The sequence below is a fragment of the Aythya ferina genome, assembly GCF_964211825.1.
Source record: "Aythya ferina genome assembly, chromosome: 1".
In the NCBI taxonomy this organism is placed as follows: domain Eukaryota; kingdom Metazoa; phylum Chordata; class Aves; order Anseriformes; family Anatidae; genus Aythya; species Aythya ferina.
The window spans coordinates 140691344-140715237 of record NC_140296.1 but is presented as its reverse complement, the minus strand read 5'-3'; the positions used below and the strand labels follow the sequence as shown (position 1 = coordinate 140715237).

Below are 23894 nucleotides of genomic sequence, written 5' to 3'. Positions count from 1 at the left end.
GCTGCAAGAGACCTAGAAAAAGAGCTTTTGTGTAATAATTATAGCAGAGTTTCCAGACAGAAAAGCTACAGTTAATAGGCATGATCTTCTCAGTTAGGGTAAAAATCTTGTTAGATGGTGATGCAGAAATATGTTCAAAAGATTAAAATTTCCCATAACTATTTCTGATTACGTGATACAGGTTCCTGTTCTCTTTTTCAAATAAACTCTCTCCTCGTTTTGACTTCTGTAGTCTTTGATGTCCATCATGATGGCATTTGTCTCTATCACATTTGAGAAAAGTGACAGCCCATTGGGAACACAATTTACCCCATTACTTCATTACTAATCTTGGTACTATTTGAGACTGTTCTCCAGGGCTTTGCTTCAGTCTGCCTTTGTGAAATCTGTCCCCTCTGCATTTCCTTGCTGCTTCAGGATCTTATCACCTTTTATAAAGCTCTTGTAACTTGAATGTAACTTCCCAACTGGGCAAGTCTCTCTTGTCTTTTTCCTCAATCCCAGCCCTTCTTAAAAATCAGCTAAATGTATTTTTCTTGCTTGCATCTGGCTGTTACTCACTCCATCCATTATTTCCCTGCAGGAGGGCTTTCATTTTGCAACCATCAGTGATTTTACAGGAACCACAGCTCTGCCCTTGTGTATTTAGAACAGTTCTAAAGAACAGTTCTAATGCTGTATGTCCCCATATGTCTTCTTAGTAACATACTACAAATCACCAAATAAGCATAGTTGTGTTATTTACTTTAACAATAAAATCATGAAATGCATTGTTTTCTGTTATTATCACATGAAAAAGTAGTAGTTAAAGGCAATGAAAATTAAAAAAATAATAATAAAAAAAAAAATGCAGGCATATAACTGAGAGCTCTGACAGTCAGGCTTGCGCTCTTCCATGCCTTAAGTGTTTCTGCATATGTAACCCCAAGACTCAGAATATACAGAAGGAAAAGTTCCAGAAGGGTGTACAGAACCAGTCTTGTGTTTTGGATGTATGGTTATCATACTACATGACCATTTACATCAAGCCACGGATACAAACCAAACTGTGTTCAGGAAGGTATTTGTGGTGACATTCAGTTCTAGGGATTCCAGTCTGCTTCATGTGTGATCTGCTATTGTGAATGCTGCTTTTGGAATCTGTTTGGTGATGTGTGAAGGAGTGTTTTTCTAACATCACTTTTGGCTTTGTTGGCTCCCTTTGATGAGGCTACATGTTTGCTATAATCAGAGTTGCGACTTCAGTACAGCAGACGTTTCCAAACTAGCCTGATTAGAGCAAGCACAAAAAAGTCACGTCACAGTCACTACAGCTACCAAATATGTCCTAGCTTGTCAACCTGTTTTTAGTCTGCTCTGAGTCCAAGTCTAAGCTCTCAATTATTTCTATTATCTTAGGTTTCCTTAAAATGAGGGTTGGGTGGAGGGTAGAGACTCTATCAATGCCCCTGAAGAGATACAGGAAGAGACAGCATCTCCTCTGGGCACTCAGCAGGAGCATGCCTCTGTACAAGCCAGGCTGTGGGCTGCCCCTGATGCATGCAGATGTTTAAAGACATTAGGGGACATTAGATGGACGTAGAGTACACAGGAGGGCATATGCAAAGAGAGAAGCTACTGCAGTATGAAATTTGGAGAACAAATTCAGAAGTGAGTCTCTGTGAGGTCTGCTGCTCAGTGAGCAGTTTGGTTTTATCATTTTTACTTTTTTCTTTTTTTCTTTTTTAATAAGGAGAGAAGCAAAATAAATGGCTAATGTGTGCATAGCTACACTAGATTATATAGTTCTTATCTTTGCATGAAAGGATCTATTGCATTCCCAAATTTTCCTCTTTGGATAGTATAGGTGGGATATATAAAACTAGCCTACAAAAACACAGCTTGTTTCTTGATTTATTAATATTTCCATATTTAACATACACTAATATATTTAATATTTAATATTTTGCTCTCCAAATAGAAAAGCTAGAGTAGTTTTATTGAACAAAACTTTAAAATGAACAAAACCCTAAAAATAAAGGGAAATGTCTGTTTGCTGGCTTCTGCTGCATGTGACAGTCTCCTGGGTGCTAGCACTGGGTTTCTTTTGAGAGGAGAGGATGGTGTTAATTTCCTTTCTGTCCTTACCCAGCTTTTGCTGAGAGTGGAAGAGAAAATGCGCACAGATATTTGGGAACTGGATTAATTAAGGCAAGTTAAAACAAAACTGACAAAGCTGGAGCAGTGCTAACTAGTATGGAGTAAACTTCAAGGCTTCAACTGTTTTTCTAATTTTCTGATTCAAGTTTCCTACCAAACACGAAGCAGATACATTTGTTCCTCGTGGGAATTATGCACATGACAAGTTTAAGTCTAAATAAACTATTTCTATTTCTGTTATGGTTTTTTTTTTTTTTTTTTTTTTTTTGGACTATGGCAAGAGGTCTTTGTTAGAGAAGCCGTGTGTATTTCACCTTATTTCTGCCAACATAAATGAAAACTAACCAGTGAGACTTTTCTCACACCTAAAACAAGCAAAACAAAAGCCTGTGCTCCTGACAGTACAGAAGCAAGCACTGGAAACTTCTGCTCATCTGGAGAACATGTTGGAATATGATGAGTAAGAAAAGTGGGGGCAAAATATTTTGCAGCTGTAGCTCCAGCAAGAAGAGCTGCTGCCATTCCTGATTTTGCTGTGTGTACAACTACAGTAAAAAGGCATATTTTTATTACTGGCATCAGAAATATCTTGAGACCCATATGAAAGAAAACAAACCATGTTTCCAGAAAACTGCTTCCCATGTTGTTTAAAATGTCTTACTCTGCTGCTCTCAATTATAGTTTCTTCATTTCAAGTTTTTGAGCATTTGAAGCCAGGGTCGGGGGTTTAAGGTGCTCTATGCCATACCAGTCTATTTCCTTACAGGCACCTCAGAGAAATTGAGAGTACGTTCACAACTCATTTCTGTAATACATACAGTACAAATTCCTGCTGCTGAGAAGGCTAGTAAAAGTGATATAACGTGGATTGAATCTATATCAAGTTAAGCAATGTTTCTACTGTTTTGAAGTGGGGAGAAAACAGAACTCCATGAAGATAAGTAGCAAGGCACAATCTGGACTATTAAAGGAACTCAGTCTGTTAAGCACTGAAGCAGAAGGAATAAGTAATTTTGTTAATAACATTTGAGGGCATTAATGGCTGGAGTCTGGTGTGAAAATAAGGCTGTTTTCCAGCAAACTATTAAGCATATGCACACATTTATCATGGCATTCCCTGAAACACAAGTTGGCAGCCATTCCTCCTAGCCCCAAATGGTTAGTTAACATTACAGCCCATTTTGGCTGTAAGCCAGTAATGGACCACATACGTTCTTTCTAGCTATGCACTTGGATAAGCTGTAGTTGTCAACATGGCTGTTCAGATGAAATATGCTGGAGGCAAAGTTTTGCAAGATGATGATCTCCCTCTTTCTTTCTCTTCCCTCTTTTTCTTGCTATAGAAAATGGGTATTTTCAATCACAAGCATATAAATGGTCTGCTCTACAGCACTGTATAGACTGTGGTATTCTGTTGGGCAGCAGGAGGAAGAAGGGGCTGAGAGGGAAGGACCTCCCCGGTCTGCTTTCATCCTGGGACTGCTGTTCTGTTAACCTTCACACTCCAGGGCTGAAGGAACTATCAGCTAATGATTTATTAACAGTTACTTTAGTATGGACCCATTTGTTAAAAGCTCTGTCTGCTGTCTGGGCAGTTTCTCTCTCAGCTGTGCTGCCGGGAATCAATATTTTTATAGTGAAGGCAGGTAGTAAGCCTTCAGGAGCATTAAGACAAACTTGTTGAGTGAGCCACAAGTCAAGAACACTAGAAATCTACAGTATACAAAGATGTGTTTCTTCAACTTGCAATCTGCAGCAGTGAAAACAATCCCAGGGACAAAGAGTTTGTATTCACTCTGTATTCCAGATGTCCAGGGAAAGACTAAACCCAAGAGCAAAGACAGTCCTTGAGAACTGTCCTTGGACCTGCAGACCTCAGCTCTTTTTCATGGCTGTATTGGCACAAAGTCCAGGAAGATAGTTCTTGCATCTTTTTCTTGATAAACTATTCTTAGAGAGGTCTTGGCTGCCATAGCTAAGCTGCTTCTGTTTCTCAACAATTTTGATGGAAGATAGTTTGGATATATTCACAGTCTGCTCTGCTTATTGTTTGTACAGATCTGTCCTTAAGGTGTAGAAAAGAAACTCAGAAGCCTGGTCTAGGCTATAAATATTTGGCAGGGTTGTAATATTAATTATGTTATATACCATATCTGCGAACTGCCCTTGTGGTCCCTGAATATTATGATTTTGCTGCCAGAACCCCCAGCTACAGAAGTTATATATGTAAAAATTACCCTCCTAATAGGTTTATTATTTATTTATTTATTTTAAGGGGAAAAAAAAAATCATTGCAACAAGATTTCCAGCTGGAAAAGCCTTCTTGCCAAGATAAACTTTACCTTCACAAAATGTTTTCTGCTATTATTGCCACAGTGGTAAAATTTATATGTCCTGATCTGGTCTATAGAACGTGAAATTCTCTTGTAGCAGATAAATCAGGGCAGTAACAGGGGCATCTCTGACCCTTCATCAGGAACTTGTAACTTTGTACAGTCCTTTGAACATTTAATGTTCAGATGGAGAACAACGCTGTTATCTTGGGCCATTCATAATCAAGCTAATAGGAGATAAGTTGGTACAAATTGCTGTCACATCTTTACTGATTCCTACTTATTTTAGGCATGTGTAATGGTGTCTTCTGAGCTGAACGTATGTTGAGTGAATGGGACTTTGTAGAAACACCAACTTGCTTTTTCCCCTGTCCCGGTTGAAAAAGATTGAACAAAAACCTGAGCAACTTTAAGAAATTCTGAGAGTTGAAAGGAAGCACATACTCTTAAAAATATTACCTTTAATCTAGCAAGCCTAGCAAAATTATGATTTTTCTTAAGGCACATGCTTCTTTACTATGAAGAAGAGAAACCATAAAAAATTGTCTTTTACCTATCCTATTTATGTTAAATAAACTCCATGTTGTCTGTCTCAGCTTCATAGATGGGCCAGTCTGTCATGCACTGTTCTGCTGATCATCTGCTCAGAGACAATTTTCCTTTCAGAGGATTAGCAAAACTGTATGAAATATGTGATCAGCTAGAGAAAGACATTTAGTGACAGTGTGAGAAAGCCAAGTGAATTTTAGAAAGGTAAACAAGAATATTAACTCCTTGGTTGCTGTTTTTTATAAGCAGATTCTTATTTAAAATTGTGTCTTTGAAGAAATGGTGTTTATGTGTGCCTTTGATGTAAGAGTCTTAGAGTAACCGGTACTCATAGAGTTAAAAGATTTACAATGCTTCCATGAGATGAAGGATTTTATAGATGAGAAGCAGAGGCAGAGAGACTACAAGCAACAACTCAATGACAGAATCAAGGAAAGAACTGGGGAACCTGTCTCCTGTACTTCCTTGGGGTTTTATTTGTGTGGTTTTCTTCCCTGTATGGCAACAATGGATGTTGTAAGTCTCTGCGTCGCGAAACACCTCATTCCCCCCATCTGTACATCAAAGTGCTAATTTAGAACAAATGACACAACCCAGTTCATAATTCACTCTTTTCAACTTTTTTTTTTTTTCATTTTCTTTAAACTTGGTTATCCCAGCTCAGCAGCTTCTAGAGGAGTGAATTGTCCTGATATGTTAAAACAGCAAATGTGTTTTCAGTGAAATACTGCAAAACTTATTTTAAAAAGCACCCTCTTAGCCATAGCTATGATTAATTTTCTTTTTTCATCTTTCAAGCCAGGAGATTCTCCTTGCCTGTCATGGCTGATGGAAGCAGGTAATTTGCTGTTGCTCATGAGGTAATTTGCAAGCATCAGTGCTGTCTGTCTGCTGATGAGCTGATGCTTTGAGCTTCTTCTTTCTTTTCTACCCTCTCTGGAAAAATGAATAGACTGGTTCCCTTGATGACTTACTCTGTTTATAAAATCAGGGATGCTGAATCCATTAAATATCTCTTGTCTGATGGCAAACCACAGTGCCTATCCACCCTTGAGAAGAGTGAAGAAGTCACACTAAATTCTGGGCACTGCCAATAGCTCAGGGGGGCAACTGCTGAGGTCCAGACTATTACTTCTAATTACTGGCACCAAGAAGAGCAGCTATCCACAACACACTTTACAACTGTGACATGAAGTCCTGTATCACTGAGATCCGTGTGAGGCCTGCATTCAAGCCAGGACTTTCCCCACATAAAGTAGGTGGCCAAATGAAGGCCTTCACACCTCTGCCTTGAAACACCTCCCCACAGAGCACGTCCGTTCCTGACAAGGTGGTGGCTGGCAGGTGTTAGGTGTTTATGCACGTCTGTCCTTGTGGCAACCAGCCACAAAAGGTGGCCAAACCCCAAGAGGGCTGTGAGGGCAGCTGCTTGCTGCTCACAGGCTGCAAGCTTTTCCCCCAGCCAAGCCACCGCAGTGGAAGGCAAACTGTCAGCCTGCTGCCACCCGGTTCCTGGCAGGCCCTGCTGAAATCATACATAGGAATGCTTGTTTTCATACTTTTTTTTTTTTTTTACACGAATCTGTCTGCAGAGCCAATATGAAATATAGCACAAATAATTTCCAGTTCTGTATTAAATCTGCCACAGAGACATTGCATATGTTTGTGAAGTGCTTTTAGGCTGTGGGTTAAATGGTGCCCCAACTAGGCGAAGGTGGTTTTTAGGCTTTCTAACATCACAGTGAATCTGCTTATTAATTGGCAAGTTGGATTCTATTTTTACAACATTTAATGAATTTTTTGTGAAATTCATGTGGTAGCCTAATCCCCTTTCTCTGTACATAGCCTCTTACTGAGGCGATTGGCTCCAGGGCAGACGCATTCTGCAGTGGAGCCAGAGTTCAGGACAGCCAGGGCTTCTTTTCCGGCATCGAGGCTACTCGAGGCAGCTGCCAAAACCCGGCAGCCCTCACAAGGGAGGCTGACAAGGTGTAGGTAGAGCCAGCAGTGCCCCTATACCCTGAGGTTCAAAACCTGCCCGTAGGGAGCACAGCGAACAGGACATGCAAAAAGGGCGGGACGCAGCAGTTTGTGCAGGCAGGGCAGAGTGTTCCCCCCCCGCCCATAAGAACAACTCATCTAATGGCTGTCTACTACTAGCTAAGCCACAGTGGTCTACACTAGGCAGAGAGCTGTCTCTAGAAATTCTGTAACCACCCAGACTGACTGCCCACTCAACAATGAGGCAGTTCAGGTCTCTGCATGCAGGAAGTGTCTGAGCCTGTTGCTGCCATCTGAGGGAGGCAGAGGCACTGTGTGTGAGGTGAGAGCAGGTGAATGGCCTGGTCTGCCTGGTGGCAGGGCTCAAGGAGGAGGTGGAGAGGTTGAGGGATATCAGGGAATGTGAGCGGGAGGTAGACTGGTGAAGCAACTCCCTGCAGGGCCTGAAGGAGAGGTACTGGGGTGAGACACCCCAGATGGAGGTGGACCCCCAGCCCTGTTGCTGTCGGGCAGAGGGAGGGGACCTAGGAGTTGAGGAGGAATGGAAACAGGTCCCTGCTCGACCTTGAAGGCAACACCCATCCCCTACCAGCCCCACCTTCCCAGGTGCTCTTACACAACAGAGCTGAGGCCCTGGAGCTTGAGAGACCAGTGGGTGAGAATGAGGTAGAAAGTTTACCCAGGAGGATGCCTAGGGTGAGGAAGTCAACTCCATGCCTCAAGACTGCTTCCACCAAGAGAGAAAGAAGGGTGATTGTTGTAGGCAATTCTCTTCTCAGGGGAACAGAGGGCCCTATTTGTCGGCCTGACCCTACCCATAGGGAAGTCTGCTGCCTCTCTGGGGCCAGGGTCAGGGGTGTTGCCAGAAAGCTCCCCAACCTGGTTTGCCCTTCTGATTACTATCCTCTTTTGATAGTCCAGTGATAATATTGAAGAGAGAAGCCTGAAGGTTTTGGGACTTTAGGGGACTGGGATGGTTAGTAGATGGAGCAGGAGTACAGGTGGTGTTTTCATCCATCCCTACAGTGGCAGGGAGGGGTACAGAGGGGACATGGATAGCCCACCTGATAAACACACGGCTCAGAGGCTGGTGCCAACACAGAAATTTTGTGGTTTTTGACCATGGGGCGCTTTACTCGGCACCTGGCCTGATGGCCACAGACGGGTCCCACCTATCTCAAAGGGGAAAACAGATCCTAGCCCAGGAGCTGGCAGGGCTCAATGAGAAGGCTTTAAACTAGGTGAGAAGGGGGATGGGGCTGAAACAGGGCTTGTTAGAGTCATGTCGGGGGAACAATGGAAAGGCCGGGGGAGAAGGCAATGGCCCAACTGAAGTGCATCTACACTAATGCACACAGCATGGGCAACAAACAAGAGGAGCTGGAAGCCATTGTGAAGCAGGCAGTCTATGACTATGAGGCCAACTGTACATGTATGAAGTTCAACAAGGCCAAGTGCCGGGTCCTGCACCTGGGGCACAAGAACCCCAAGAAGCTCTACTGTCTGGGAGATGAGTGGTTAGAAAGCTGCCTGGCAGAGAAGGACCTGGGAGTGACGGTTGATAGTCAGCTGAATATGAGCCAGCAGTGTGCTCAGGTGGCCAAGAAGGCCAACAGCATCCTGGCTTATATAAGAAACAGTGTGGCCAGCAGGGCTAGGGAAGTGATTGTCCCCCTGTACTCGGCTCTGGTGAGGCCGCACCTCAAGTGCTGTGTTCAGTTTTGGGCCCCTCACTACAAGGACATGGAGGTGCTCAAGAGAGTCCAGAGGACAACGATGCTGGTGAGGGGTCTGGAGAACAAGTCTTACGAGGAGCGGCTGAGGGAGCTGGGTTTTTCAGCCTGGAGAAAAGGAGGTTCAGGGGCAACCCTATCATACTCTACAGGTACCTTAAAGGAGGCTGTAGTGAGGTGGGGATTGGTCTATTTTCCTATGTGCTTGGTGACAGGATGAGGGGGAATAGGCTAAAGTTGCACCACAGGAGGTTTAGGTTATTAGGATATTAGGAAGAACTTCTTTACTGAAAGGCATTGGAATGGGCTGCCCAGGGAAGTGGTTGAGTCACCATCCCTGGAGGTCTTTAAAAGATGTTTAGATGCAGAGGTTGGTGCTATGGCTTAGTGGAGGCCTTGTTAGTGTTAGGTCAGAGGTTGGATTAGGTGATCTTGGAGGTCTCTTCCAACCTAGACAATTCTGTGATTCTGTGATATTTAACTAACTAATATAACTAAGTTTAATGCTGAATTCATATACTTAACATTTTAGAAAACTGTATTTTTAAAATACATGTAAATGTATTTTTAAAAACGTGCAGTTCCAGCCTATTTCTCTGTAGAGCTGTTTCTTTGGACCTTCTAATTTTGTTGCACACATAGGATACTTGTGTGATTTATTATAAATAAAGATAGAAACTGGAAGCTCATTCACCTTGATAATGCCAGGTTATCACTTAGTCCGAGTGATCTGGCACCTTTTCCAAAAAAATAAGCAAATAAAAAATAAAAACACGCCAAGACGGTGACAATGACTTGCCAGTTAAGCAGGAATTATGGAGAAGTCAAGGCTGACAGTGTGCACTCCCCACAAAATGACCTTTGCTGCAGCTCTTATCCCTTGGCTGTGAATGGTAAAATAAAAAGCACAGTGGTATGTACTTTTGTGAAGATGCAGCTGTCTTACCAGTGCTTGCACAGAGCTAACATCATGCACAGAAGTGGCAGAGGTGCAAAACCCTGACTTCCTTGGCGGCTCCATGTGCCAAGATTTGCAAGATTCAGTGGTGCTGCTCCCGCCAGAAAATGTTATTTTGTGGTTTGTAATTTGGCTCCTGGAGATACAGCAGCATGTCCAGATGCTGCTAAAAATATTGTCCTTCGTTTTCTTCTGGCAGGTTAGAGTAGTAAAGAATATTTATAATGTGTGTTTTTCCTTTCCAGTTAAAATGTGCCACCCTTGAATTAAGAGCATAAGTTGTATTTTTATTTTTATTTTTTTTAAATTTACCCTGATATTTAACTTAGGATAATGTTGAATTTCCATCCAGCCTTGTAGAGCTTGGAGAAAGCTTTTCTAAAAATAGAATTATCCAGGGATCCTTTGCATCAGAGGTCTAATGGATAGTAGAGAATTTGACATAAGAAATAAACTGTGAACATGACACTTGTCACAGCCCCAGTGATTTCTGGCAAAACCTCCTGTTGCGCAGCAGCTAGATTGTTTGCATCTGTTTTACTCCTATCCTTTCAACATTACTTGACAAAAAACGATTAATCTCCATTTAGGGCAAATGTCTCGGTGACACAGCTTAAACTGTTTTAAATTGCTGGAATATATAGATATCCCTCTTTCCACCCAATCGTCAGTCCATTACTGCTAAGAAGAAACAAATCTGGTAAAATTTCTCAGTAATCAGTTCAGTGACGTTTACAGGTAACTGGATGCTGAGGCACCAGAGAATGACCTTGATAAAGAGAGAAATAGATTCTCCAAAGCAGTTTCTCAAAGCTTTTGAAAGTATAGTCCCTTTATGATTGACCTCTGAAGGCCTGAACAACGGTTAGAATATCATGAGATTGTTTTGTAACACTTCAGAGCCTCCTCTGAATCCTGTTGTGATATATGGTTTGAAAAATAGTACTTTAAAAAAGTATCTAGTGTGCTTCTTCCATGAGAGATTTCTGTAATTATTGGTTTATGCATTTCTCAAACCTTTTCGTCTGAGCAGCTTAAAGCACTTAGCTTCATAATAGCTGTAATACATAGCTTAAGCTGTTTTCCTCTAAACTGGGTGAGACTGTAGAATTCAGTAAGTCAGAAGAGACTTAATTGTATTGAGATAAGAGTATTGTATGCATGAAAGCTTTTCACTTTGCTAACAGAAGACAATCCTGAGGGGCATAGTTGATTTGCAGTTGTATTAATTTGTAAAAACAGAAACAAACGTCAAGGCTTATACAGCAAAAAGGATGTAGAGCCTTCAAAATGGGGCAAAAAATACTAAATCTTGCATCATATACTTTAGTTTGTGTGCTTCAACAGCACAACTATGATGTTTTTGCATGCAGGGTCCCGAAAAGACGGTAATAAACTTAATAAAATAAAATCTTTTGTATAATTATGGTCTTCTATTGTCAGGTTCTGAAAATGGCATATAAATGATGGAAGTGTAAAGTTTAATAAAACATTATACTGAACATCCTACTGTGCAGGACAGGTGACATCATTATATTCATCAGTGAATTATATTAGCAGATAAAAGAATGTATTTAAGTTCAGATTGTTCTGAGAATTACTTTCCCATGATGAGAGTTCTGATATCTGTCATTTCTTCATCTTACCAGACAAAAATACATAATATGATACTAGAAACTTTCCTTTGTTGAAAGGGCTGCTTGGGTTTTGTAAAAAAGTGTATTAAAATTTAATCCTGTTTGTTTCTGCTATGCAAAATTATATTGTTCTCTATTTCTTTAGCATGACTTCTTAGAGAAGGAACTCTGAGAAAGAAATAGGTGTTTAACTGGACGGTGTTTATTCAACAGACTGTAGGAGAAAAGGGAACTTCCCAGCTCCTTACTTCACACCTCATCTCAGACTTCTTGGCCTGGATTTTCTATGGTGCCGAGCATTCAAATAGACTAACTTCGGAACTAGTAAGAAGTTGGCCCAAATTTTCAAAGGCTTCTAACTCAAAGAAACCATCTGAAATCTTTTTGAGTTATCTGTGCCAGCTTGCCAACAGTGCCAGACCCAACTCAGCTGAGTGGGAGCTGTGGAGAGGACACATTGATGCACTTCTGATGCCTCGTGTCCCTATTTGCTTACTCTAGAAGTGAGATGCAATGTGTGTTTGAAAGGTGAGGACTGTGAACTTAGCTAAGTGCAGGCAGAGTGTAAATACCTACACATTTTTTTTCCCCTTGAATTTTTGAGTTACATATCCCAGAAAGTCTATTCTCCAGCAATTGCTGGCTGGGTTATCCAAAAGCAGAAAACTGATCACAAGCTAAATACTTTAATTTTCAGAGTGGAAATAACAATGCAATTACTTTCAGAGGCAAAGTTCCCACTGACCTCTGTGTGGGCAGGATTGTGCCTCGTATATTAATTCCACTTTTGTTTGAGTGCATTACTGCTTCTCTGTTCTGCCATCTTAGGTAATAATTTGTTTCAGCTTTAAATGACCATAGAGAAGCTTTCTACAGCAAATTTAAAGGTTGTTTGAGGCTCAAAATTTTAACGCTACGATTTTCCATTACTTCAGACATGCTATTTAATGCAACGTACCACATATATACAATGAAATATAACATACCTAGTGTTGGGTCATACTCCCAGATGAACCGTTTGGTCAGGAAGCGTACAACAAGAGCTGGAGGAACAAAAAGTTTACAGGTGAGATGCAGAAACCATCAGCTTGCCCAGTTTATAAAATTTTACCAGCATTTTTTTTTTTTTTTTCTGTATGAATGCTCATATAGCAGCTCCCCTGAACTGTGTGTGGAGTTCAGCATTGCTTATGGGGGCAATCAAGACCTTTTCACTCTTTGTGGCACACAACCACTTGGTGGTGGAAGACATTACAGCATTAATCATTTACCCATGTAACAATGTTGGAAAAAGAATACCGAGAGGTTTTCAATAGTAACCCCCAACTATTTTTTTCTTTTCTTTTGGTCACAAGAGCTTATACTGTTAAAAAGACAAAACAGAACTCCATTTGTTATGCTAGGGGTTGGATGAACAGATCCCCTTTTTTTTTATTTTTTTTTGAGGGGGGTGGAGAGGGAATGACACATGGGTTTCTTTAGATTTCCCATAACCCAATCAGGGCTGGCAGGTTTTGAACCAGGATGCTTTACAGCTTCAAAACCAGAAGTGTTCATAATCATTTAATTTCTGAAGAAAAAAAAAAAAAAGGACAACAAAATGTTCTCATCAGATTTTAAACCTTGTAAGGTAAATGCATAATTGGTTAAATAGCTTCCTTCTGCATCTTGTCATGCTTTCCTTGCAACCACTTATTTTCAGTGTTTTGTGTACTTGTCCCTGTTAAGTAACCAGATATAACATTTTAAAGTAATGGTCAGCAAATGGAATTAACGAACTTGCAGAAATTTAAATAATACTTTGGATTTTGTTGCACTGGATAACTAGTTCTCAGTTTCAGTTTATGGGCTAAGGTCTTGCTATTTATATTTATATATATATATAAATACATAATTTTATTTTTTTCTCTCTCTACCCCCCTTTATAGACATCCTACAAAATCTTTGTCAAGATTTTGATTATGTTCTAACCATCGAACTTAAAGCTAAGCACAACGTTGAATTTCTTGTGAGGTAAACAAAGTGCTCACCCATGCCACTGGTTCAAAATCCTCTCTGTTTACAAACTGGAGCTAGTGGTATCACCACACTAGCTGTGATTACATTGATTTCAGCTATAGAAAAAGTTTTCCTTGTCAGCCCTACAGGATTGTTCTGTTCTTCCAGCTGCAGACAGACAGCAAAAGGTGACACTTAACCCACTTCTGACCCTTTTCAAAATTAAAGCAATAGGAATCCCCTCCCCACTTCCTACTTCTGTGCCCAAGAGTAGGAGAAGGCTTAACACACTGCAGAACAAAACTAATTAATTCAGTTTTGCTCATTTGGAACCTATTTTCTTAAATACAGTCAGAACATTAGTTTTTAGGAAGATTTAACTCTGCCTCATGCCTGGAGGGTAGTAAGAATCTGATCCTAAGGAAATGAGATCACTAGACAAGACGCAATTTTAAATTGGTGTTATTCTTTTTTTCCTTAGGAAATCCTATTTTTTTAGCCTTTGCAGAAAAGCTCTCCTTGGCTTTCAGAGTCAATGTGGCAGTTCTTAGCTAAAGTTACTTTTCAAGCCATAGTCATAATGTGGATGTCATTATAGTACAAGAAAATCTCTGTGTAGCTTATTTTCCATCCATAATGATGTCTGCACCAGTACTTTTTTCCCCCCATGGTTTGCCTCAGCTGTAGTAGTTTAAACATCTTGATATTTCAAAAGTTTGGTCATGACTCTTCGCTAATTAGTAGTAATTTGTTCCCTAATTGCTAGCAAAATACACAGCATGTTCTATTTTGACTGGGACGTGGTGCAGGGTAAAAGTTCTGACATGCTTTCAGAAGACTTCTTATCATGTTACTTTTTGAAAGCAGATTTTAAAAATGCTTCCAGGGGCACTGCAGCCCACAAGGGTGATAAGCCTGCTTGCTCAAGTGTTCAAAAGAAACAGCATTTGCTCTATTCCATCTCATGCCTGCTGCACACACTGTTTTTCACATGTTGAGATTACAAGGTATTCCTCCACCCTCCCAGAAAAAAAAATAAAAATGGTTGGCACAGAGAAACACATAGTTTCATGGAAGCAGAGTGGGCTCTCAAATGGACTCTAAAGATGGAAAAACATAATTTATTTTAATGTCAGAATAAGAATTCATGTGGGTATAATCATGGTCTGTCTTGCTTGTCAGCTTATCACTGTGTTGTTGTTCGTAATGAGCACCACCCACACATACACAGCAATGCTGAAAGAGCAAAGAAAACCCCTTGGGATGGCTTTTATTGCACCTTTCTGTCTTATGACTGTGAGATGCTGGCTCACAGATGTCCAGGAACAGTGCTCTGCTTGCTGCCTTGGGACTGCTGCTGGGGTTTTTGTGCATGCTGCATGCAATGGCAAAGAGACAGGTGACACGCTGCCACCCCTCTGGGCATGCAGCTGAGCGGGGCAGTGCTTCTGAGGCAAGCCACTGCTGGTGTTTGCACATGGCACTTCCATCTGCTCTAATATCTAGCCAGGCAGATGTTTTCCTTAGCTGTCTTCTCATAGTATTAGACTGAAAACCAAAAGGTATCTAGAATAAAGGTATCAGGTTGAAAGCTAAAGGTGCCTGACTTTTCACAGCTGTACTCTGAAGGAAAAGCAGCAGGCTTCTGTCTGTTGTGGTGCCTTTCACTGGAGCCTGTGCCTGGGCTTGCAGTAGCTAACAGAGAGAAAGAAAAGACAGGAAAGTGGGGGAAGCCTGCCCAACTATTTCCATATTTAAATGTGGTCCACTTCCAGTCATGATAACCTTGTATGTGTAGATGGAAATTGCTGGAGATGAGAGTCAGTGGTAATGGGGGCTAGAAGAAAATATGTTAAGCATTCATATCTGAGAAAGGTGGTAGAGTGCAGCAGCTCTGAGGGAGAAGAGCTGATATTGGACATAGCCAAAATAAAGGAGGCGAGGCCAGATGGAAAAACAAAGAGTGGTAGAGCTCGACCACAACAGCTAAGGTGAGCCTGGGAGAACACAGATACAGGTGTGTACAGTACACTGGATGAGTTGATACAGGCTTTGCATGTTACTGAGAACTAGTGATCACAGATGTGAGCTCAGGTGAGGAGAGAAAAAGTAGGTTAGATTTTCCTCTAGCAGGAGAGGCCTGTATGCAGAATACAAACACTTGCATACTCAGGAGGAAGCTGAAGAAAAGAAAGAAAGGGTGGGAGGAGGCTGCCATGCACAGGGCCAGATGGCAGCTACTCTCTCACTGGCTGGTCTCAGCAGGGAGAACAGCAAGCCCAGCAGGGAGCACTCTTGAAGCAGTCCCAGCTTCTCTCCTTCATGGCAGTGGTCACCATCCATCCTACGGACTTTTCCACTTCTACACATTTTGACAAGGCTGAGAGTTAGCAGATACATTTTACAAATGAGGAAAATGAGATGCTCTTCATCCAGTGTCTGTCCTGTGTATAAATAATCACAAGATGTTTTGGATAGGAAGCATCTTCACCTCCATCTCATTAAAGATGCTTAGCAAATGGGCTTCTGACATCCAGCTGGATATTACAGCAATGTATGCAGCTTGATCTGATTTGACTGAAGAGAGTCAATGAGAGGAGAGCTGGGAAGGGAATGCAAGTGCTTAGTCTAGTCCAGCTTGCTGGCTCATGCTGCCTCCCCTAGAAGTGATCCCTCTAGAGCAGGGATATTACTGTGGAGCCATTTTGTTTATGTTGAGCTCATTTACTGCCAGATTGCGTCACTTTTGTTTTCGTGAAATAACTTCTGCCAGCAGAAGAATCAGAAATGAAGACATTAGGAATTCACTACACTTAGGGCTGTGGCATTCAGATTTCTGCTGCTGGCATAAGTGACACTTCATGCAAAGCAATAAAACTTCCTCACACTCAGGAATGCTGCAAATAAAAAGTTGAGGTCTTGTTTCCTTCTCATCTTAGCAAGGGTGTATGCATTCTGCTTAGCCTTATGTAGCTCTAATGCTAAATAATATTGAGTCAAAACCAACCCAACACTTTAAAGTAATTGTATTCGCATACTGGGTTTTGATTCAAAAATAACAGAGATTGAAAAATGTATGAAACGTTATTTTCCGATTAAACTAGGTAACTAATTCCAGTGTTCATATTAAAATCACCATTTCTAGCACTCATCCTAGAAAAAGATGAAATGCATTTTGAAGCAGAAAAGACTTGGATTGATGCAATACCTAACAGAAGTGAATTTCATTGTCCTCTGCAGAGAGTAGCCCACACCCTTCCCCTAACACATATTGCTTGTGAAATGCATGAACTTGCAAACTTCGAAGGAAAGAATCTCAAGCAAACTGCAGTTTGGATTCCCAGTGTGTTTTTCGGAGACATGACCATTACCTAAGGGAATTGATGTAATGTCCCAGCAAAGGAAGAATAGACTCATGTCTCTTCTTGCCTTTCCTCACACCCTCTCTTCCAAGTCAGCTGTTTTGTACAGGGTTTAAAATAGGGTAGATCTTGGCCCAGGACTTTCATTCACTCATGTTTAAACCTTCTGCCTTAGAAGTTTTTCTTGGAGAAGAAACATGACTGTCTGTCGAATGCATTTCCACTGTAACTCCACTGAAGACAATGAAGTTATACCAGGAAATAACTTGGCTTATAAACTGAGATTGTCAACCACATAATTAATCAGTTTCTTTGGGACTTGTGTGGCTGAAGCCCTTACTCAGCTTTGAAGCTCAAAGTCTCAGTCTGTATGTTCTGGAACACTTTTATATATATATATATATATATATATATATATATATAAAATATATATATATATATATATATCTTGAGTTTTGTTTTAGATCTTTGTTTGGATTTAGAAACATATAAATGCTCTGATAAAATGTGCAGACTGTCTGAATACATATCTTTGTGATTTTGTTACTGTTTCAGCTAATGCAGGCTGTGCTTTCGGGGTCAGGAAGAATGGAAACTGGGATTTATTTGAAAAATGCCCCCCTTCCCCAAAAGCTACAGAGTTCAAAGTTATTCTAGGAAAAATAACAGTTCTCTGCAGTGAAATAACTATGATGACTCTTTTATGCCATGAGAATTTTCAGCTATAAAAATGATCTGAAAAAAGTCCCATTATTTAACATATCAACAAGTCTGTTACTGGTGCCATGATGACGTGTCATTAGTAAACCATACTTGGCAGGAGATACCAGAGTGGTTGAAACCAGTTGTTATAATGATCAGAAAGCACTTCCACAGGCCAAGTATTTCATTTTTTAAAAATGGGTATTTTTGTCAGAGTTCATCTCCCGTTTGCCCTCCTTGAGGCCCCTCGTGTATCTGAGTTTCAAGGGACTTGGAGCATGTGGTGAGCCCAGGTCTGGCTCTGCAGCATGCTGGCATGGGGTTTGCTGCCTCTTCGGAAAGCTCTGTGCCCAGCTTGGGAAGGTGATAGTTTGTTTTAAAACCACTACCATGAAACTTCTAATTTGCTTCTGAAAGTGCAGGTATTTCAGGGAGAGAGAGGAAATAGTCATGACTTTTGATGGTGTTTGTGGGCCTGGGTTCAACTTAGCTTTGACCATCTCTTCAGTTAATTCAGCAACATGGGGTCGTAAGTGGTGAGTTAGACATCAACAGGAGGATTTCTCTGTGTTCTCTATTCTCCTAGCTTCTGATGTGGAGACCTAACATGCTTGTAGTAAACTAGAAGGAAACTTTAATGGAATGTAAAAATGGCCTGTTCTAGACTGCCTTGCTTTCCCGTACTCTGCATATTTTATGCATATTTTAATCACTTTCTTAAGCTGTGAACTCCTTAGAAAGATTGCTAAGTGTGCTCATATGTTTTTTTCTGTAGCAGCATAGTGAGGTCCTCCACTGACTATGATGATGCAAATACCAAAGCATATATTACTTGTAACAGTAAATACAGAGTAGGATTGAACAGCTGTGTGACAAAATGTGTTACTCTTGACTTTCTTAAGGTTATGTTTCTTAGTGTAATGCAAGACATTTTCTTCAGCTGTAATGCAGCAATTTGTTTGACTAGAAGTCAATAACTGACTTTCTTTTGGCAAGTTGTTTGGAAGGACAGTGCCGTTGTGGAAGAGAGACCACAGTCATATTCATCTGTCTTTTAACAAACTTCTAAAGGATGTTCATCTTTTGGTTCTGACCATATATCAAATTTACATCTTGTTTTAAAACCCCTGTCACTTTTCAATTTCTAATGTGCAGTCTTGGATAGTGTTTCTTCTGTCAGTGGCAATTCCAATCTCAGATGTTAACTGCATTTCACTGCTGTGCAAAGTACCTGCTTTTAGGAATTTCTGAATGGAAAGCAGCTAGAGAAAAGTAATTTGTTTCAAGGAGCTCACCTGAAACTCTTGCAGTCCATAGTACTGTTGTACTGTTTATTTAATTATCTCCTCTCAAGTGTCTTAATAGGAGACTTGAAGGAAACTCTAATTAGATTATTTTGCAAGTACTTTTTAATTGAAAAAAAAAAAAAAAAAAAAAGGACAGAGAAAAAATAAGTTGGGCTTTTAGCAGAGCACACACACTTGTCTCCACTGAAAACAAATGTAAAAGTCATTGCCATCTGTGCAATGAAGCCAACGCTTGCAGGTGCTCACAAACCAGGAAGGTGAGGGATCCTTTTCCCAGCTTGCACAAGGGTAATTGCTGTATTGACACCCATGTTCATCTCCAGTATGGCTGTTTGTGCAGCACTCTGCTCCCCACGTGTTTCTGCTGTCTTGGCCACTGACCAGGCCATGTGTGGGCTGCACAGGCCTTGGGGTGCTGCTGTCTGTGTGTGTCCTTGCATGGGCTCTTGTGGGTGCTCAGCTTTTGTGCCACTTCCAGTTGTGCCTGCTCCTGTAGGCTGGCAGCTTGCACACCACTTAAATTTGATGTTGGGGAGCTGTTGGTATCTCCCTTCACAGGTAGAGATATAGTCTAGGGATAGGGTCCTCAGGTGAGAGGGAAAAATTGCCACTCCTGAGAGACTGGGAAGAAAGCAGTCTTGGCCTGGGCCTGCTAGCAGGACAAAGGCCACCTTCCTTATTCAGTACTAAATATGGAAAATGTAAGAGTCCTTATTAACCATATCCTAATGTTGATAGCAAGGAATGCTTTTTGCCTTGTTTCTGGCATGGTAATTTCATGATAAAAAGAACTTCTCCACATATTCATCTGAAAAAGCCTACTGCAAATGCTGTGAAATATACAGTCCGATAGTCATTCATCCCATCTCCACTGAGCAGGAGGATTTTTGTAGTAATGTTCTGCCCATTGCCTTTTATGCTGGAGGCATTTTCTTTACAACAGTTACTGCATGTGACATATAAGCAGGAAGCTTAATTTATATTATCCCATTCCACAATATACTGTTGCAATATAAGGTTGTTTATTTTACAGGATTCCTCTCATATAAAAGACAAATGATCAGACTGGTGCGTCTAATGGTTTTGATCATTTTAGAAATGCAGTGTGATATCCATACTTCTACCATTTCTCCTCTCTTGGCTTTATTGTATAATTTGTTATGTCGCCCCTTTGTGAAGGATAAACTTTCTAGTGTGGTATTACTAACACATATGGTTTTTCAAAACATAGTTAATGATAACACCTCCAGATGTTTGTGTGCGCAAGACAGAGTGTACTTGTGACTAGGCTGTAAAGCAAGTCCTACATATGAAATCACACAAATAACTGTGAATTCCCTGCATAACTGACACAGACAAGGTAAGCTGTGAATTTGGATGCTCTTTTTGAAAGGTACTGGACAGAGAAAGGTTTAGTTTTCCACTCAGTATAAAACTTTAACATTAAAAAAAAAAAAAAAAAGCAACAACTAATTCCGTTACAGGGAGATGGCAAAGATGCATGTTCTTGACTGTAGCATCCAGAAACTACTCCAAAGGCTGTTTGTTACCAGTGTGGTACAATGAGAAGGGACTGTAGGCTGCTCCATTTGGATGTGCCCTGAGCTGCTCCTAGGACAGTGTACAGCTTCTGCCTCATGCCCTGATAGGTTGAAGGGTGGAATGTGCACCAGCACAGAAGGAAGCAGCTGCCAGTGCAGAAGCCAGGGGCTGTTGCCGTTCTGGTTTAGTTTGGGGTGTTTATTTGTTTTTACTTGATTTTGAGTCTCTCCTTCAGTAAAGAAGGCAAGAGAAAGTGATTAAGAGGAGCTGGAAGAAAGCAGAGAAATTGTCTTACTAGAAAAGGTCCACATGCCCCAGGAAAGTGGTGGACCCCTCTCACAGCGGTCAGGGTAGGGAGCACAGACTCATGACCAAAGAAGATGAAGAAATTTTGCCAGTGCAGTGAAAAGCTAGCTCTGTGCTAACCCTTGGTCAGGGCAGGGACCACTCTCTGTCCCAGCTGCTCTGTGAGAGTGACCTGGCTGCCAGCAGCCTCCTGGCCATCAGTGTAAGGGGGAGGCAGCTGGTGAGGAGCTCAGCTGACCCATTCAACCTCACGCTGCAGTTAGTGATCTCTGGTTTCTGGTGATCACAGAATCACAGAATCACAGAATTTTCTAGGTTGGAAGAGACCTCAAGGTCATCGAGTCCAACCTCCAACCTAACGCTAACAGCCCTCCACTAAACCATATCCCTAAGCTCTACATCTAAGCGTCTTTTGAAGACTTCCAGGGATGGTGACTCCACCACTTCCCTGGGCAGCCTGTTCCAATGCCTCACAACCCTTTCTGTAAAGAAGTTCTTCCTAACATCTAACCTAAAACTCCCCTGGCTCAACTTAAGCCCATTCCCCCTCGTCCTGTCACCAGGCACGTGGGAGAACAGGCCAACCCCCACCTCTCTACAGCCTCCTTTAAGGTATCTGTAAAGAGCAATAAGGTCGCCCCTGAGCCTCCTCTTCTCCAGGCTGAACAAGCCCAGCTCCCTCAGCCGCTCCTCGTAGGACTTGTTCTCCAGGCCCCTCACCAGCTTCGTCGCCCTTCTCTGCACCCGCTCAAGCACCTCGATGTCCTTCTTGTAGCGAGGGGCCCAAAACTGAACACAGTACTCGAGGTGCGGCCTCACCAGAGCTGAGTACAGGGGGACGATCACCTCCCTAGCCCTGCTGGTCACGCTGTTCCTAATACAAGCCAGGATGCCGTTGGCCTTCTTGGCCACCTGAGCACACTGCTGGCTCATATTCAGCCGACTGTCCACCATCACTCCCAGGTCCTTCTCTGCCTGGCAGCTTTCCAACCATTCCTCTCCCAGCCTGTAGCTCTGCTTGGGGTTATTGCGCCCCAGGTGCAGGACCCGGCACTTGGCCTTGTTAAACTTCATGCAGTTGACCTCAGCCCATCGGTCCAGCCTATCCAGATCCTCCTGCAGAGCTTTCCTACCCTCAAGCAGATCGACACACACACCTAACTTGGTGTCATCTGCGAACTTACTGAGGGTGCACTCGATGCCCTCGTCCAGATCATCGATGAAGATATTAAAGAGGACCGGCCCCAGCACCGAGCCCTGGGGGACGCCACTAGTGACTGGCCTCCAACTGGACTTGGCTCCATTCACCACGACTCTTTGGGCCCGGCTATCCAGCCAGTTTCTAACCCAACGAAGCGTGCGCCAGTCCAAGCCAAGAGCAGCCAGTTTCTTGAGGAGAATGCTGTGGGAGACGGTGTCAAAAGCCTTGCTGAAGTCAAGGTAGACCACATCCACAGCCTTTCCCTCATCCACCCAGCGCGTCACTCTGTCATAGATGATGTTTCACCACTGCTGGGGCAAAGACATTTTGTTTCACAGGGTGTGCTGTGGTCTCATCAATCCATGCTGGAATGGAACAGCACGCTTTTGCAGCTAGGCTAAAGACTTAGTGTAACTCTAAATGCCTAAAAATAGTGACTTTTTGTCAGTCCCTGATGAGTCAGGCTGGGAGAGGGGGCAGTCAGTGTACTGTGAGCAAGGCCCAAGGCCACCATTGTTAATGCCAGATTACTGAATGAATTTGTAGCCTTCAGGATGGCAAAAAGCATCTTCATGAAAGTGCCTTGCTGTACTACTGTTGCACTTAGTCTGTACTTATATGGACAAATGGTAACTAGAAATGGCATGAAGTGTACTTTCTACCATTTTCCTCAGGAACCCAGTGATGTGAAGGGATGCAGTGCTCCCTATTTCATTTTGGTAGATGGCACTGGCTGTTTCTGTGTGGTCACAGTCTGGACAGAATATTTATCACTCTCTCCTCCTGAGCCTGACTATAATAATTTTCTTCTCTCACGTTAACTCCATCTGTCCTGTATAATTTCCAGTTTCCTCTGATAAAGGAGCTTAGGTGAACGCTGGAACATTATTAGTTTGTCAGCTGTATTGACTGATCAATATGTTCATCCATAAATAGATACATGCCTGTAAGGTGCCTATGTCACAGGGGAATGAGCACTTAGGGCAATAAAATACACTGAAAATTGACTTGTGTTTTCCATAGACCGCTTTTTTTTTTTTTTTTAATATAACAATAATGATTGATAAGATCATTGATAAATGTTACATCTTTTTAATATGGTGCACAGCACTACATTTATGGGAACCCATTGTTTTCAAATTGTATAATTAGTTGAATTTGCATTGCAGCTCTTATCCTACCTGGTACTTTAAAGGCAGAAGATAAGGAACAAGGAATTGTTTTCTTTCTGATGGGCTCATTGCCAAGTACCTGAACCAGACACCTGGGGAAGTTCCCAGCAGAAAGAATAGGGAGAGGCATGTGAGAACAGAGACATCAGAGAGTGACAATAAACTACAATGGCTTTCAGGCTTCCGTGACAAGGTGCTATCAACATTGTGTATAATCTTCAGAATGCCTCTAGCATCTCACTGAAAGTGGTTTCAAATGTCCTGATGGCTGTTCTCATATTGTATCTCTCTTTTTGTTTTTTGGTGTTTTTTGTTTCCCCCCCTTTGTTTCTCTAAGACATCTGCTCCTGTTACTTGCTTGCCACCTGGAGTCTTGAACTTTATTTTTACCAGCTTTTTTTTTGTTGTTGTTGTTGGTTTTTTGTTTTTTTTTTTTTTTTTTTTTGTTACAGTAAACAGTTTTTCCATTACATGTGGAAGAGGCACAGCAGCAGGAGCAGAGAAGCTCTTTAAGAGAAATGCTGTCATTTCCACAGTAGGGTTCACAATGCTAAAGAACAAGAAAAATGAATGATAGACTCTGTTCAACAGTTAAAACACAGATGCTATGGACAATATGCTTTGTCATGGTTCAAAGAACTGTTACAAAGTGGAGAAATGATTAGCTGAGGAAGAAAACTTAGGCTAAAGCTTTTCTAACCTATTGTAGATAGAGATGCTCGTTGCTAGAGGCAAATAAAAAAAAAAAAAAAAAGAAAAAAAGACCTCCAAGGGAGATGGGACCAATAGGCATTTAGTGGTAATCAATAGTATCAGTGGTAGGATCACCTTTTTTCTTTTGTGTAGCAGGATTGAAGAGCAGGTGTGGGTGGACAGAAACTTTTCATAAATCAATGGTAACTAAAGCCTGTTTCAATCTGAAACCTAACAGTGATCTGCATGATCTCACATACT

General features: G+C 41.7%; 1 protein-coding gene and 1 long non-coding RNA gene across 3 annotated transcripts in view; one reads left to right on the top strand and one right to left on the bottom strand.

The window, feature by feature from the left end:
* RERG (RAS like estrogen regulated growth inhibitor) overlaps positions 1-23894 on the bottom strand; it is a 110974-nt gene that overhangs the window by 7587 nt on the left and 79493 nt on the right. For both annotated transcript variants that reach the window (XM_084499333.1, XM_084499334.1), the window contains exon 3: positions 12337-12393. In XM_084499333.1, the coding sequence (XP_084355459.1) occupies positions 12337-12393 (57 nt within the window). The remainder of the gene's footprint in view (positions 1-12336; positions 12394-23894) is intronic.
* Positions 1-23894, top strand: part of LOC311424356 — a 72678-nt gene that overhangs the window by 1522 nt on the left and 47262 nt on the right. The gene's annotated exons all lie outside the window — the stretch shown is intronic.